The 17,624-nt window shown below is 40.2% G+C and overlaps 1 protein-coding gene across 1 annotated transcript; it reads left to right on the forward strand.

The window, feature by feature from the left end:
* The first annotated feature begins 341 nt into the window (after positions 1 to 341).
* gapdhs (glyceraldehyde-3-phosphate dehydrogenase, spermatogenic) lies at positions 342 to 12,794 on the forward strand. The gene is made up of 11 exons (XM_059338919.1): positions 342 to 407; positions 8,618 to 8,677; positions 9,342 to 9,438; positions 9,668 to 9,774; positions 10,440 to 10,530; positions 10,625 to 10,743; positions 10,886 to 10,967; positions 11,113 to 11,264; positions 11,381 to 11,543; positions 12,079 to 12,176; positions 12,294 to 12,794. The coding sequence occupies exons 2-11, from the start codon at positions 8,649 to 8,651 to the stop codon at positions 12,361 to 12,363; spliced, it is 1,008 nt and encodes a 335-aa protein (XP_059194902.1). The 5' UTR covers positions 342 to 407; positions 8,618 to 8,648; the 3' UTR covers positions 12,364 to 12,794.
* The last annotated feature ends 4,830 nt before the right edge of the window (positions 12,795 to 17,624 follow it).

Consider the following 17,624-nt stretch of genomic DNA (forward strand, 5'->3'; position numbering starts at 1 on the left):
TAGGCGATTATTTTAACAATGTGACGACATGGTGGGTAGGGGACAAAATGCCTCATCATTCCGGATCATTCCACGTTGGCATCCTGCCACTCTGTCTGCCTCTCTTCTCTCTCATCTCTCTGTGTTTCTGTCTGGTAATTATATTTCATCACCGACGCGACCCTCGGGTGTGTTATATGAATAAGATGTTTGAAAAATACGTTTACACGACCAATGCTTCATCCCTCTGTAACAGCCGTTGAGAGAGACCGTGCACAGAGCCTTGTTCAGAATGGAGCACAGCAGCAAAGGATGACATGACGTCACGTCGTCAGGGCGACCAGGCTCCCCGAGGCACGTGTCCTGTATAAAAGCGGAAGACTGCACTGAGGATTGCGCACACAGACTCAAGAAGCATCAGCCGTGAGGTAAGCCGCAACACCGACCCACCGTGCAGCATGTAGAGGTCCCAGAGCACGCACCTTATCCTAAACTGAGGGCGTTAAAAGTATTACACAGATTTAGCCTCCACTAATGTTTCTTACTTAAATGTGTCGGTGCACAGATGCAGGCCTGTCTTGCATCAACACGGTTAACTAATGCAGTTTTCATATTTACTGTGGCATATTTTGTTCAGACTGGCATTACTAAATGCCCTGACCGCCTCGTGGAAGCCGGTGCCCCCTGAAGAAGCTTTTATATTTAATGTCGTTACGAGTTTTGCTTTAATCGGCTTCGTATCCGTTTAAAGTGGTGTTAGTTCACGTGACTAGAGACTGGCGAGAGGATGAGAGAGTGGAGTTAGCTCAAAGCTCGTTTATTAATCGTTTAGGCTTGTATAACAGCCTATTTCGCATGATGCACGCTTCAATGGTACAGGAAGAGAAAAGTGAGCGTAGGAGGGATGCGGCCTGGCCGTCTGGAGAGAGGCCGGGCGTTGTGTAACCTCCTTCAGTCGCGTCATTGCATCATGTAGCCGACACAAAATCCATTAAAGAAATATGAGCAATTAAAATGACAAGGAATGTTGCCTATTTGTAAAGAAAAATGCTCGTATCATCTATGTTCCATGCTTATTGCGTAAGCCATTCATCTGAAGCAATTGTCTCCCTCAGCGGGTAACGTGACATTGGCAGCTTCCATTGCTGCATCTTTGCGGAAGTGGATTAGTCTCCATGTTATGTAATCCAATACAAACATATATTTCCTCGTTTATCGCATCAAATATTAAGTTTATGTAGGTTACAGTGCAGTTAGAATGAAATGTGTTTGCTGTAAACGCTGTAGTTTGACTACATGAGTTTTGCAGAGCTGTAAGGAAGCTGGTGTACGGGCTGAATGAGTGTACGTGAGGAGGAGAAGGTAACGCTACGTGCCTTTCCTAGTCTTCATGATGAAGTCCGTCGTTATTGCGCCATTAGATTTCAGAGATGAGTTGTACTCTCAGAATGACGGGAAGGGAAGGCCACGGTGATGCAAGAACCGAAACGGGACAAATGAATAAACTTGGCTTTTATTTAATGTCGAAAGATGAGAGAGACGTGCTGAACGCCTTCCTGTGATGGCGGTGAAGGGCAGGAGGCAGCGTCGTGTCGCATTATTCTGTCGCAGTTTGACTCCACACTCGACAGACCTGTTGATGCGGTTTTACAAAGAGGCCTGCACTTTTTAAAGCAGCATTAAGACGGTTAAAAATCTAAAAACAATGTTTTAAGTTGCTTTATAAGTCATTTAGTATTTCATTGCAGTGATTAGAAAAATGAATAATGAAGCTAGTCAACCTTGTTAAATTGAGTTAAATGAAAAAGGGGATGCTAATATAAGAATATTATTTAAAAAAACAACAACAGTTCAATTGTGCAAAGATAAGGGATGCTCATTTTTATTATTTCATTCTGTATTCAGTGTTATTTATAATAACAATTGTACTAATACAGTACATAATACTGTAGTATTAACTGTGGCAATCAGTATTTACCAGCATTTGCTGTATTTCTTTCATGTCAAGTAGGTGTGGTGCATGCAGATGCAGCCATGTCTGGCCTTGTCTCCCTGTTCAAGGTCATTACTGCTGCTGAGGAAGGTCACAGCAGGCCCAGAGGCGCTGTGCTGATGCTGACCAGCTGCTAATCTTTATTCTAAAACTCCTTATCAACTTGAAAAACAGTATTACCACTGTACTCATGGATGAGCAATCATAACATCTTAGCTCAGGCTCTGGATTATTGAAGGTCTCTAATAACAGGCCCACTGCTGCCACAGATATGCTAAGTATTGTAGTTAAAGCTGTATGTGTTGCCTCAACTATTAAACATAAAACATAAAATAGAGTGTTTGTCCAGAATCCAGTCTGGTGAATGCATTTAAATGACATCAAGTGCAACAAGATCTCCAAATGCAATTAGTCTATTCGTTTAATCAATGCATTTGCTGTGGATAAATGCTGCACTTATAAAATTATGACGAAATAGAATTGACCAAAGAAGGTTCTCATCATTATTGTATAGATTATTTACATATAACATGCATAAGTGAAAAGCGTGTCATGTTGCCCATAATTTACCTCTGAAAAATTCAGATATCGGAAATGCAAATGTTAGTAACTGTGTTAACAACATATTGTTGCTAAGCAAGGAGTATCAGCCAATGAGATTAGCTGGAGAAGACTATAATATACCGGGCATGTTATTCCAGTCTTTCAGGGACTACAGACATGTTATTAAAGATATATGGACAACCCACACAAGATAGTCATGAAGTATAGAAGTGAGAGGCAGTGGGGTCTCTATTACATTGGTCATAGTCATGGATATGGACTGGAGTCTCAAAGGCTTGCTCTAAGCTGTATACAGGCTATTTTCTCTACCATTAAATTCTGCAGTTAGCGAATAATACCTGCTACTAAAAATCAATTTTGTCATGAGACTAATTTGCATGCAGTAATGATTTTTTCTTGAGTTGGTTATGACTTGTTTTTTCTAGATTAACACACGTTTTCCACTTCCAAAGTGGTGTGGTTGTTTCTAGTGTTGAGGATAGCATGAGTGTCCCTCTGCAGAGGACGCATCAACCAGCCATCTTGTCCAGGATGTGTGTAAGAGAGAAGGAACTCAGGAGTGACTCAGCACTCTGCACCTAACTGTCGCCAATTTAAGAAAATAAACCCTACAGTAGGATAGACATAACTGGGACATAAAATGTCCTTACCTGTACAACAAAGCAGCTTTGCTTGTTTTTTTTTCGACAGTTTTTCAAGGGTCAGGTGTTTGTACCGCCAGCATGAAATGATGAATGTAGCAAACACGGCATAAAACTGTACTGTAGTTTAAGAGAGGAGAAGAGAAGAGTGACAGGATCTGAGCCTTAGGAAGGATATTTGTCATTGGTCTGCTGACACAAGCTCATGTAGTGTGTGTGTGTGTGTGTGTGTGTGTGTGTGTGTGTGTGTGTGTGTGCGTGCGCGCGCGCGTGCATGTGAGAGAGCGTGTGTGTGTGTGTGCGTGTGGTCCATATTACCTCTGCAGAGTAGTCACATGTCTCATTCTCCTATTCAATCCTCTGCAATTTGATACAGCACACCTTTTACTAATTCATGATGGTGTGTGTGCATGAACAAGTCTTTGTTAAACTGCAAAAGAAAGTTACTTAATTTAAGAAAAACGTATCCCTTATTTTCTTTATCTTATTACCATAGATTATTAAAGCTTATTAAGTCATTAAAGCTTATTAAGTCATTAAAGCACTATACATTCAGTATCTGCCTATCATGTTAATTTGCCACTGGTGGATTGTCTAAAAGAAACCGTGAACTTCTTCTGTGTCTGTCCCTGTCAGCAGGAGACCATGCCTGCTGACTAGGACACGTAGCCTGCGGTGTTGGGTGTGCATGTGTCTGACTGGTGATGTGATGGTGTTGGACATTTAACTGACTAGTTTACGGCTGCAAAGTGACTTTGCCTCAGTGATGAGACTATAAAAAGAGAGGAAGCAGCAGATATACTGCTAAATAGGACACAGAATAAAAGATGAGCAGAAGACAAGTTCCTGAATTTCAAACACAGAGTCTGACTCCACCTCACCAGTGTATGCACCTAACTGGCATTTATCGTTCAGTCTCTCATGCATTTGATTTATTTGTTTCACCAAGAGACGGGGCAAGAAGAGAAAACATTACTTAATTGGACTTGTTTGGCCTCTAGCCAATCAAACTACTGCAGTGGAAAAATACTGTAGAGAAAAAGGGTGTGACACAGGGATAAAAAGCGGGAAGAAGGTATGAATAGGCAAAAGACTCTGAAAGAAGGGCAGACGAAGGAGGAAGGCAGGAGGCGTGGCATAGTGGAACAGCATAGGCAGAGTCAGTGAGTTCATTCACTCTGACATATTTCCTTACTATACCAGCTTTTTCTATACTTAGCCTCTACTGATATGAATACATGCAGTTTTCAAAGTGTAGCTTTATTCTTAAACTGTAACAGCTTTAGAAAACATCCCATAATAACTCACAACATCACCTTGGAGAATTAATAGTTTATTTAGTCTGTTTCCCATCTGTGTCTAAACCTTATTGTTGGAAAGATGTACAGTAGTCTTATCTGTGCTCCTAACAACTCAGGTCCATATAAGGCTTAGACTGGAGTCCACACACTGTCTCAATGCTCTTCTGAGACTGTTGACATATCACAAAAAATGAGGAGTCAGTGTTTGTATGGCAAAGTGTTGGTGCTTGACATTAGAGGAGGTGTTGGCAGAAGTGAAATGCTGTTTAATGCTTGCTCCTCTCCTTTCCCTTCCTCTTAGATTTTGAATGTATTTTAAGATTTTACCACCTGATGCAGCCTGTTTTCTTTGTCCTTTTCTGGTTGACTAGTAATGTGTCATCTTTCCCCCAGCAGTCCCTCCGGCGCACACAAACGCTGACCCTGTCCTGCTAATTCCCCCGTAGTTAAACTCTGTGATTTTGTGTGTGAGGAAAATGGGTCGCAGCTCAGAGGGAGGGCAGCGTTGTGCTAAATAAGGGGGACTAGACAGACAAAGAGTGGGCAGGACGGGGAAAAGGAGGTGTTGAATTTTAATGATAAGGTTGGGGTTGCGGGTGATATTAATGGAGCTAGGAAAGAAATGAATGAGTTAAGAATAAGGGGGGGGGGGGGGGGGGGGGGTGAAATGAGAAGTTAGTATAGTAGTGAGAAGTAGTGAGTAGCTGGATGTGCTTCCTCATTGGCTTGTACACTGTTAAAGCTTCTCTATCTGGCTGGTTCCTCCATTTGTCTGAACCAATCAGAAAAAGAGATGGTTGTACCACCCCTCATTGAGTAATGGGCTCATAGGTTTGGTCTGATGGAAAACGAAATGTAAGATTTACAGAAGTGAGACAAGTTAGGATGAGGTAGTGAGGTTGAAAGGGGAGACTGAAACGCTTGGCCCCTGTCTGGCCTGCCAATCCGCAGAGGAGGTGGTTGTACTGCAAAAAATCTGAATCAGTGTAGGTAGTGCAGAAAAATCCATTCAGATATCAACATTACCACTGAAATTAGCTCACTTTGACCATATTTGGGAGGAAGAAACTTTGCTACACATGATATGTCTGGTCGTCTGTCTGCCTCTCAATGAGTGTCAGCAGATTGCAAGCTGCTGTTAACAGCATGTAACTTCTTTGCTCTGCACAATACTGCCTCTATGAGCAGGGACGTGTCTGTGTGAGTGCTGCCACACCACAGGGTGTGTGCTGAATACCACATCAGGGCTGATTGGTCCACTAAAGAGGCAGGACTGTGTGGTTGAGAAGTGGGACGATCTTTTGGCTCTGGAGTTGGCGATAAAAAGTTTACCTTTCCTGTAGTAGCAAGTGTATTGCAACATGTTTTGCATTTTTTTGCCAAATTGCATGATAACACATACCTAACACTACATAAGTTGTTAAAGCTGCAGGAATGAGTCATACAATCTAGAAATTAGTTAGCATTTTGACTTCCAGTTCTCTTGTCTCTCAACTTTTGTTTGACACATAGCATATTTTCTGCAAAAGAAATAATAAGGCTAACTTCTGGGTTGGCCAACAAAAAAACGTCATGTACCAATCCAATAGACAAGGTTTTTTCCTGGGTGCCTGGTGTAACCCCTCCCTCCCTCTGTCTTTTATTGGCCAAAGCTCCACACTGTTGCTAGGCAACAGTAACCAAGTGTCACCTAGGACATAATGTACAGGCAGACAAATACATACGGGCTCCAATACATGTTTGAGTCAGGTTATTCAATCATCACTTACTTAGTTTCAACTCAAACTTAAAACTATTATTTTCTGATGCACATTTAGTGTCAGTAGCAGTTAGTTGTTAATTCTCCACATTTGGAGCTATATTGTTCCACCAGAACTCTCTTATGTGGTTCCAATGGCCTTGTCCAGACTTTCCGCTTTAGTCAAGCAGATTAGTGCACTGTGTTTAAAAAGTATCATTTGTCAGTAGAGCAACCATTTTGTGTTGGAGACCCCAGGGCAGCTGGTCTGTTTAGAGAAAATGGAGAGGTTAGCATAGAGACAGAGAAAACCAACAAGTGAGACAAATGGTGAAAAGTGCACCGGCGGGGAAAGAGAGTTCAAAGTGAGTGAACAATGGTGGGAACCAAGTATAAATGAAAGGAAAGCCAGAAATGTGAGCTCAGCATGGCCATACTGTATCCATCTCTCTAACTTTCTCTCTACCTCTCTCTCCTTTGGTGACCTTGTATAATGGATGCTAGCAGCAGAGCACAAAATGGCTGCTCTACCCTTAAAGGAAGGCCCTACAGAAGGCACACAAGAAAACAACAACAAGCCAGTCAAATGACAAATGACCCGGTTAGAAAGCCGACAGTTGAAACTGTGGCAGACAGTTCAATGAATTGATTTTGACTGGCATCAGATAGGGTTACAGCTTCAGCGAGACATCTATTTGTGCTTAATAACTGTTTAAAATCCAGGTTATAATTGTTGCAAGTAATTATCAACCATTGTTCATGTTTCAGAGCATGCAAGGGAATAAGGGAGGTGATTTATTCTAATCTGGTTGCCCCTTTAGTCTATTTAAAGTGCTCCCACAATGCATTTAGAACAGATCGACAGCCTGTCCTACATGCTCCCCACTGGGACACACACACACACACACACACACACACACACACACACACACACACACACACACACACACACACACACACACACACATACATACACACAGATTAGGAGATTACAGTAGTCTAAAATGACAACCAACCAGTTTCAAGGACAATCTGCGTACACACACACACACACACACACACCTTAGCTGCTGGTCAGGCTAGCACCTGGTCCATGCTACTGAGCTGATCTGTTCAGATGTATGAGTAAGCGTTGGACAGACAAAACATTAAATGAGTCCATGAATTATATCTGGCTTTTAGATTTGTAAACATGTCTTGAACCAGCTAGTTGGTGTCACATGACAGTATTTTGGAAGCTAAATGTGATACCAGAGTGCGTATCCCTTCGATAGTAGACAGATCAAGGACAGCAAAGGAGAGGAAGAGGTGGAGTTAGAAGATGAAGGAAGTGAAGGAAGGAAAGGATGCAATTGGTCGAAAGGGGAGATGAGGAGGTGTGGAAAGGGTAAATGGACAAATGAGTTCACAGTATGAGAAGGAGAGGAAAGCAGAGGAAAAGGAGGTCACATAGTTGAATCAAAGCCAGGCTTCCTCTTTGTTCACTATGCAGACAAGTCTCCGTTTGTTGTGTTACATACCAATTTAGCCTCCCTTCTCCCTGCTTTCTAAACATGCCCCTGCATGATGTAACATGTCTCTTCTCCAGCAGCAGATCCTTGAGCAGACTTGCTTTTTGACAGCCTGTGTTTTTCTGTCATGACAGCAAACAGAAAAACACCCTTAGCTGCAGTCTGTTTTTCAAGCTTCAATCCCAGCGCCCAGCTCATCTTGTAATGCTAACTTCAGGAGCACACCATCGCACTGTTCCACCAGGGTGTTTTTTTTCACCCCGCAGTGCTAATGCGTCACACTGTCTACTGTAATGTGAAGCTGCTGCTACCAGTCTTTCTTTATATTATTGTAGCCTTGTAGATCAGAGCTTACAACTCGCATCACAAAAAGTAAATAACAGCATACAAAATAACTTAAAACCTTATATACAACATTTGGTAAACTATACGGAAAGGGTGCGCTACATTATAACGCAAGACAAAATTAGAGCATTGTTAATAAATGGAATGGGGCACTATATACATTTTATCTTGATTGTCTTGTTTTCAGAATGGTTAAAAGCCAAAATCTAATTGAAAATAAAACGTGATTAGTGACTTAGCCCTACTTTGGACATGGTCACATTACAGCAATGGATCAAACACTGATTGTATATTGCCAACAACTTGACTACCCTAACTAAAGCCAACTCCTGCTGCCAGGGCAACACTTTGTGTCAGGACAAGCACTCGCATATTCTTGAAACGGTGTAAAGAGGGCATTTGTTGGCTCGTTGCTAAGCTGCAGTGATTTCTGGCTTTAAGTCAACTGACTGAGTGTGTTGAGAATACATTTTCAGGTTAGTTTTATCATTCCGTAGCTGTATTTGTCTTTCTAATGTCATGTGCTTCTCTGTTTTATCTTCCAGGTAACTTAATCCCCCCCAAGCAGCAGCAGCCATGTCAGACTTAAAGGTTGGAATCAATGGGTGAGTTTTAAGCACATGCACATTTTATGAACAGGATGATTCTGACTGATTAAGGGTGATTAGGATCAGATGGCAGTGACGCCTATTATGGGGATGGAGATGCTCTGGTGATTGGTAATTGGTTATAAACACATACTGTCAGTGTGAGGTTGTTTTCAATTACATTTTCATAAAATCCACACATAATACAGTATGCTGAATTTTAATGAGTGGACCGATGCAGGAGCACTGCATGTTTGTGCAACAGCACGAATGGACCTCTATCAAATAATAATGGCGAAAGCCGAATTTGACTTTGATTACATGTTGAAGTTAGGGTTCGCCCTGTCGCTTTCAGCTCTTCACTGTAGTTACATGGTCTTTTACCATTTCTTTTTGAACTGATCAGACAAAAAGTCCTCCATGACTGAGGATTCACCTCCTGTATTACTTCACAATAAAAGCCTTGAGGTTTAGCCATAAAAAAATGTTATGAACTAACAACAAAAGTGGAGCTGCAGAAATATAGGAGTGGAAGAACTTATAAATTCATTATTAGTCTGGACGTTATGTTGGAGTATGCAATGACATAGGTCCCAGGGGTGGTTTGACTTCCTGAGGAAGTTTCCCACCATTTTCCCAAAACGACTATTATTAATCCCTCTCTCTCTCTTTCCCCCTTTAGTTTCGGTCGTATTGGCCGTCTGGTCCTGAGGGCCTGCCTTCAGAAAGGCATCAAGGTTGTGGCCATCAATGACCCCTTCATTGACGTGCAGTACATGGTGAGAAAACGTACATGCACAAACTTACTTACACATTATTAACATTTATTTAAACTCTAGTGAAGCATCCATTGTATGACATTCACAAAATGATTTACTCACTTCAAATCTTGGATATCCAAACACATTTACATGCATCAAAGAAGATACTATAGTGTTATAATGAAAATGTATTTTGCATCTTCCCATCCCTGCCCTTCAAACCCCATAATTTCCTCCCTCCTTCCAGGTCTACATGTTCAAGTATGACTCCACCCATGGCCGTTACCATGGTGAGGTCAGCCATGCTGATGGAAAACTCATTGTAGATGGAAATGAAATCTCTGTCCACCAGTGGTAAGTGAGTGATCTTGTCTTGTGGTTAGTGGCTGTTGCTGTACAGATATCACAAATAAGCAGTGTTGATTTTAACTGGTGACCAAACTGGTGGCCAGCTGATATATGAAGGAATAATTTCATCAAGGGCCATAAAAAATTTTGATTGCATCAAATGTCATCTCAGTTTGAATTATTACATCCTTTACGTTTATTGTTAGGCCGGGTTATCTTATGCTAGTTTCACCTCCTGGTCTTTATGAATTCCATGCAGTAGAATGATGCTATGTGCTGACGAGGGCCTCCCTCAAACAGCCCCTCCACACGTTGTACCGGCTGTTGTTTTAGTCCTTTGAGTAATGGCGCTTTGTCTCTGCAAAAGCCAACACCAACTAAAAGGAGGGTTATAGAAGAGACATTCCTGTTCCTCTTGGAGCACTGACTGTAAACTGAGTTGTCTGTTGGTACCGCACCGTCTACCTTTTTTGGCAGGCTCTTAACCTTTACATCCTTGAGATTAAAAAATTCTGTTTTGTTCATCACTTCCCTCTTGCTCTATGTGCTCCTGTGCTGTTTTTTTTTTTGTATTTTGGTATTACTTGTCTTTGTCAACCCCAAGTTTAATGACTAAACTGTAGTGATAACCTTCTAATCTTTGACTGAATCTGTTTCTTCTCTGACTCTAGTATGAAGCCATCAGAAATCCCCTGGGGCTCAGCTGGAGCCAAATACGTGGTCGAGTCCACCGGAGTCTTCCTCAGTGTGGAGAAGGCCTCCGTATGTACACACATGCACACATATACTGTGGAAACAAATACACAGATGGGTTGGTTCGTAACCCCTGCCGTCTTTCTCTTCTGTCAAATTGCAGCTTCACATTCAGGGCGGAGCTACGCGTGTGGTTGTGTCTGCCCCCTCACCTGATGCACCAATGTTTGTCATGGGAGTCAACGAGGAAAAATACGACCCCTCCTCAATGACCATCGTCAGGTAACATACTATACCTTTTGGTTTTGAACATGCATTCAGACAGAAATTTTTTTAATTCCATTATGAACTTGTGTATGGCAAGACAACGGATTCTAAGTCTGGGTCTGGTAGATAGTGACTCTATCTGTTTTTCTGTTGATAGCAATGCCTCCTGCACCACCAACTGCCTGGCCCCCCTGGCCAAAGTCATCAATGATAACTTCGGCATCGAGGAGGCCCTCATGGTACGTCACAGTAATTCTGTGTTCAACTGTAATACTTAAAGGTTTAACTACTGTTTTGACAAGGGCTTTTTCATACATGTATTCTTTAGCCTCAAATGTACACCACGGTTATTTATTTTGTACCATATGACTTTTCTCTCTGTAGACTACAGTCCATGCATACACAGCCACCCAGAAGACAGTGGATGGCCCTAGCGCCAAGGCCTGGCGTGATGGCCGTGGTGCCGCACAGAACATCATTCCAGCCTCCACTGGTGCCGCCAAGGCAGTGGGCAAAGTCATCCCCGAACTCAACGGGTAAGGACAAGCACATCTTCATAATCACAAGCACCTTTCTAGTGGTTGCCAGGAGGTTTGGAAAAACAACCGCAGACAAAGATCCAATGTCTTTCTTTTGTTCGTCGTCTCTCTAGTAAGCTGACAGGCATGGCCTTCAGGGTGCCAGTGGCTGATGTGTCAGTGGTGGACCTGACATGCCGTCTGTCCAAGCCTGCATCTTACGCTGATATTAAGGAAGCCTGCAAGAAGGCTGCCCATGGACCCATGAAGGGAGTGCTGGGTTACACTGAGGACCAGGTAACACCCAAAGCTTTTTCATATATACTGTAGAGTACATGCATGGCTAGTAATAATGCCAGAGCTAAAATGATAAGTTAGTGTGGACAAGGTAAAGAGGGTCAGGTCAGGTTATGGGCTTTCGTCCATTTAATTTGGATGCATGTATTAACATTTATTCCTGCTCTGATTGCAGAGGAGAACCCTTATGGCCTTCAAACATTGGCATTTGCTATATTTAATTGTTATAATTATTCTAATTCTAAATCACTTTCTTTTAAGTTTGCTACAGTAATAAAAGGATTACAGTTCTGAAAACCATGAAAATAGTTATTATCAGATTTATTTGGCAGAGAAAAGGTTATCTCATGCACTCAGTGGTCAGGTCTTCATAAGGTCTAGTCATGTCCATGCCTTGTCACACAACAGCATCACTGTTGCCTGCTTGATAGCATTGCCTTATGGTCTGACTGCAATTCTCTGACACCTTCCTTTTGCAGTTGCCGATGTATTGTCTGAGCTGCACTACAGTATATCTGACTTTTTTGTTTTGCAGGTGGTGTCTTCTGACTTCATCGGTGACACCCACTCCTCCATCTTTGATGCTGGTGCCGGCATCTCCCTCAATGACAACTTTGTCAAACTCATTTCCTGGTTAGTTTTCAGACATCTTCTTTAGTATTACATTTTAAACAAGAAGTTTATGTAAAGAGGAAAAAGAATACAGTTGCATACAACTCACTTTTTCTCCTTTTCTCTCCCTCTCTCCAGGTATGATAATGAGTTTGGCTACAGCCACCGTGTCGCTGACCTGCTGTTACACATGCACTCCAAGGAGTAGACACTTCCTGTCCTAAAAGGAAATCAGGAAAGGGACCACCCCAACCATCCTCCCACACCCTCCCTTCTCTTTTACACACAGGCCCCACCCATAGCCAAGTCATAGCATCACAGCCTTTAGCTCTACTACAGTATACGTAGGCAGCGGCAAGTGTGTTCTGAGTGTTCTGAGTTTATCTGTTTGTTTTTTTCCTTTAATGACGAGATGATCGGTCGGTGACAGTATTTGTGTCCGTGTGCCCCCTCTCCACCTCCCACTGCCACTTTAGATGTGTCCTTATGGCTCAGTACTATGGTAACTACTGTATCCATCTCCATGTTGGTGTGTTTTAAAGGCTTAATCACCAGTGGAAGGAGGAAGCTGAGAGGCAGAGCTACTGTAACTCCGCTTAAGAGTAATGAGACAAAAAAATAAAACTTGAAAAACCTCAAGCCGTCAAGTTGTCCTGTGTTTATTATTATCACTGTCTGTTCACTTTGTCCTGTGGCGTCTCAAAACTGGTAAAGTTTAGAAAAAGGTTAATAAAGGTAAAACATAAATCAATAAATAATATTGTTAGTTAACAACAATAACAATAATTATAATTAGCATTGGAACACAATAACTATAAAGTTTTATGCCTTTAATCTCATCTGGTAAAAAAAAAAAAAGATTAAAACTTTTTGGGTTTTCTTGATAAGTACAATCATCAACAAAACCATGGAAAATGGCTAAATATCAGCTCTAAAATTAAACTCTTCTGAGCTGTTTTTGTTCTTATCATTACATTTTACCAAACAAATGTACCTTTAGTTGTACCAGGCATTAAAATGAACAAGACACTGAAGAAAGCAAGGGTGGTCTAATCATTTTTCTATGACTACTTTGACTACAGTACATCCAGAACAGCGCTGCCAGGATCTCTTCACTGGCTCCTTGTCCTTTTCAGAAATGAATACAAAGTCTCCCTCCTCACCCACCACTGCATTCAGGGACATGCCCCCCAGACCCTCAAGGAACTCCTCATCCCCCAGACCTCCTCACGCAGCCACAAACACCTTCCAAGCACCCAGAACTAAGCACCAAGGCCTTTTCCTCTGCTCCTAGGCTATGGAATACCCCACCTGACCACCAGAGGGCCCCACAGACCTTAGATGTCTTCAAGCGAAAGATGAAAGCATTTTGCTAATTGTCCTTTTAGTTTCTGCTTTTAACACTTGATCATTTTATTATCGTATCGTGTTCCTCTCATAGTTTTTATACTCTGTAGCACTTTGAGATTGCTGAAATATAAAGTGCAATACAAATAAAATCTATTATTATTATTATTATAATTATTACTAATCCACAAACATTTTCCTTACCACATTTCTAACTTTCCTAAAACCTCAAACTCTTTACTATTGCTTCCACATTTGACATTTGTCTTTTTCAGGAAGATATAGGGAGAATGACACTTTTTCCAAGGGGCAGCACTACTTTTTTTTTTTTTTTACTGAGGATCATTTTTCATGTAAAGGCTGAAGACATCATAGCAATTTATGAACCAAAAGGTGCAATTAAATAATGAAAAGGGATCATCCTCGTAGCTATGAAACATTCTATAAAATTGCATGAGCCCATATCCATCACTCTTCCTGTTCATTTCCTGTCTGTCATCCGTCAAACATCATCTTAATTTTCTAATAATTAAGGTCTAAGGATACAGGAGGCTGTTTAGTTGGAAGTTAAATTTAAAAAAGGGAGCTGTAAGATAAAGGGAAGTACTGATGGATTTAAAAAGTTAAATGATCTCTCAGTTCACTTAGCACCTCTATGTCACCTCTATCTTCTGAATTCTTTAAAATGAGCGCCTTTAACTCTATGGGTCCTGTTACACTTATTATAATAGGCGGTAGGCAAGTCAATGGAAACATCATCTGAAGTCTACTTTTAGAAGGAGGGCAACCAGTCTTGGAATGTAACTTAGTATTTTTACTCAAATGTTGTATTTAACTATGTTTTTTAGATGTTTTTGAGTATGTCCAGGTTGTGCTACTTTATACTTTGACTCCACTAGTCAGAGGGAAATATGTTCTTTTTACTTTACTACCTATATTTTAAAGTTTAGTTATTGATTATTTATATGGTGAATTTTCAAATCACCCAGCAGTATGTAAAGTAATTAAAATGAGCTCCAGCACGAGTGCATCTAGTTGAATATAATGTATAGAATTTGGTTCTGAAATGGGCCATTCTGCAACACCAACTCTGTTCCTGTAGATTAGAACTACTGTTTAGGTACTACTCTAACACACCTGATTTGAATGATTTGCTAATTATTAAGTAGCTGAAGCTTGTCAAAGGCTTGGTAATGAGTTCATTATTTGATTCAGATGAGTTCAAGTAGGGAGAAAGCATGCAGGGCAATACAGTCATGGAAAAAAATATTAGACCACCCTTGTTTTCTTCACTTTATTGTTCATTTTAATGCCTAGTACAACTAAAGGTACATTTGTTTGGAGAAATATAATGACAACAACAAAAATAGCTCATAAGAGTTTAATTTAAGAGCTGATATCTAGACATTCTCCATGGGTTTCTTGATAATGATTTTGGTTATTATTAAGAAAACCATGAAAAATGGCAATATTTGTCCAAACAATTGTACATTTAGATGTACCAGGCATTAAAAAGAACAAAGAGAAAAAGGGTGGTATAATAATTTTTTCCATGACTGTAGCTCTCCAGGAGCAGGATTGGTGACTCCTGAGGGAACCTTTGAAGCCACCTACTGCCTCTGTTAGGAAATTGCAGCCAGACTCAGCATGAACGCTGCATCCTAATATAGAAGAAATGTTTCCCTTCTACTGTTTCCTGTCTTGGCCAAGTGACTCCCTCTTAAAAGGAACTGACATAAGAAGACTGCAACCTTGAAAGAACGGATTTTTTCAGATTCCTCCAAGTACGTAATCGTTTTGAACATATAAGAAAGGAAACAGACTTTAATGACCCAATATTGATCATTTTTATTGACGCTTACCAAAGCAAATTGAACAAGGGTGTCTTTTCCAGAATTTATGAAGGCCTATTGTCTAAAAAGTCCCACAGTACAGGATATGTTAAGGAAAAATGGGAGAGAGAGGGTAATCTTTCAATATCTGAGGAGAATTGGCTCGATGTTTGTCGGTCCCAGTGGAAATGAGCTCTCATGTTTGGCGGGAGTTTGGATGGAAGTGTATGGTCCGTTTCGTCATTACACTAAATCAAAAGGCATGTTTTGCCGAAGAGGAAGCTACATGCTGGAGACAATGTGGACACCGGGAAGCCAATCACTGGCATGTCTTTTGGGAGTGCCCAATGGTTAAATCCTTCTAGATAGAGCTTCATAAAGTATTAAGTGGCATATTTAACACTAACCTACCCATGCAGTTTTCCATATTATTTTTAGGAAACTTAGATTTACAGGTCAGGCAAGCTGATGAATATTTATTTGGTATTTTGATAACCGCTGGTAAAAAAGCAATCACAAGATGTTGGTTGCTCCCTGAGCCACCTACGGTGCAGGAGTGGATCGGTATAGTAAATGACATTTATCTTATGGAGATGATTACCTTCTCCCTTTGCCTTCAGAAAGATAAATTTATCTGTGGTCCAAGTGGGTTAAATATGTTAATCTGGAACAGACAGAAGTACTGTAAGGATGACCCTATAATGCTGTTTTGTACTGTAACATTGTACTATGTTTTATTGGGTCTAATGATTAGCTTGTATGACTTATATTTCATTTCGAAACTCCATGGTGGATAATTTCTTTTTCTTTTTTCTATTTGCTCTTTTACATATGTCTACCTTTCCCAGTTTGTTCAAAATTCTCAAATGTAATACATTTAACTTTCTGTATCTTGTTTCTTGTTTTGTAAACAAAAAACCTTGATTGTGAGTGGCAGAAATACTATTGTATATTGTCTGAAAGTAAGCACTGTATTTTAATGCTCTCACAAAATAAAATTAAAAAAAAGTAAAAAAAAAAAAAAAAAAGGAACTGACATAAAAAGTTTAGAAAAATGTTTATGAGGACTTGGCTGCATATTCCATATATGTTTAACAAGATTACTTTTTATTGAAAGTATTTCAGTATATTTTGTTTAAATGGATAATATGTTAAAACTAAGATAAGATAAGAATAATCAGGTAGACAGAGGTCAGCACAAGGATGGCCATTTGGATCTCATGACTAACAGGATTCAAATCCAGTCATTTGGCTGTAGCCTGATTTCCCTATGATGTATGGAGACTGGCCAGTTTTGACTGCAGAACATTTGAATTAAGATCTCAGATAAACAGTCAAATTGAGCCTTTCACTGTACCACACACGGCTGGATTTACCTCTTGTCGTTTGTTTTTAAGTCCACCATGCACTGACTTGAAATGCAAATTAAAGCCAAGACAACACTGTCGTTCAAATTTCACTTTCTTACATTCAAATGAGTGAAAATAGAGGTTTCTCTTTGGGCTGGTTAAGAAAAGCTAATGAAAAGTGGTCAGATAGAAAGAGATTTAAATAGTATGTGGAGGATGCATAAATGAACAAAAAGAGAGAGGGACATAGAAAAGATGGGTAAGATTAGATAACAAGGTTGGACATCTTGAACATACATGTTCTCTCATCATCTATAGACATAAAACATGAAAAACCCCACAAGTTTAGTTGTCATTCAAATATCTGCATTCTGAACACACAAATAAGTTTAGAACAAACTGAGATGGATCCAATACTTGTAATAATGTGTGTGCCAACTGCCTTATTCACATACAGTCCTTTTTTAAAATAGCAAAGCAGTGTTAGAAGAAGTATTCAGATCCTTTACCTAAGTAAAAGTACTAATACCAAACTGCAGAATTACCAGACCACAAGTAGAAGACCTGCGTCAAAGCTTACTTAAGTAAAACTACAAAAGTATCAGCATCAAAATGTCCTTAAAGTATCAAAAGTAAGTTTTGCAGAACGGCCCCACTCAGATTGTGTATTTTCCAAATATATTATTGTATTGTACTGTCGTCAAGGCAGTTTAATTTATAAACATGTATCATCATTTTAAATTCATCATATTTTTTCATGTTAAATCTTGAGTATAAAAGTAATTAGTTACTAAAGCTGGCAGCTAAATGTAGTGGAGTAAAAAGTAAAATATTTGTCTCTAAAATTTAGTATTATAGCAGTATAAAGTTACATATGTGGAAATACTCAATTAAAGTATAAGTACCTCAACTTAAGTAATTAGTTACATTCCACCATTGGA

This window comes from Centropristis striata, chromosome 8, assembly GCF_030273125.1.
Source record: "Centropristis striata isolate RG_2023a ecotype Rhode Island chromosome 8, C.striata_1.0, whole genome shotgun sequence".
NCBI classification, from domain to species: domain Eukaryota; kingdom Metazoa; phylum Chordata; class Actinopteri; order Perciformes; family Serranidae; genus Centropristis; species Centropristis striata.

Bases quoted from the DNA above. Each gene is read 5' to 3' on its own strand.
- gapdhs (XM_059338919.1), top strand. From the start codon at position 8,649: ATGTCAGACTTAAAGGTTGGAATCAATGG. The intron at 8,678-9,341 runs GTGAGTTTTAAG...TTCCCCCTTTAG, and splicing joins TTAAAGGTTGGAATCAATGG to TTTCGGTCGTATTGGCCGTC. The intron at 9,439-9,667 runs GTGAGAAAACGT...CCCTCCTTCCAG, and splicing joins TCATTGACGTGCAGTACATG to GTCTACATGTTCAAGTATGA.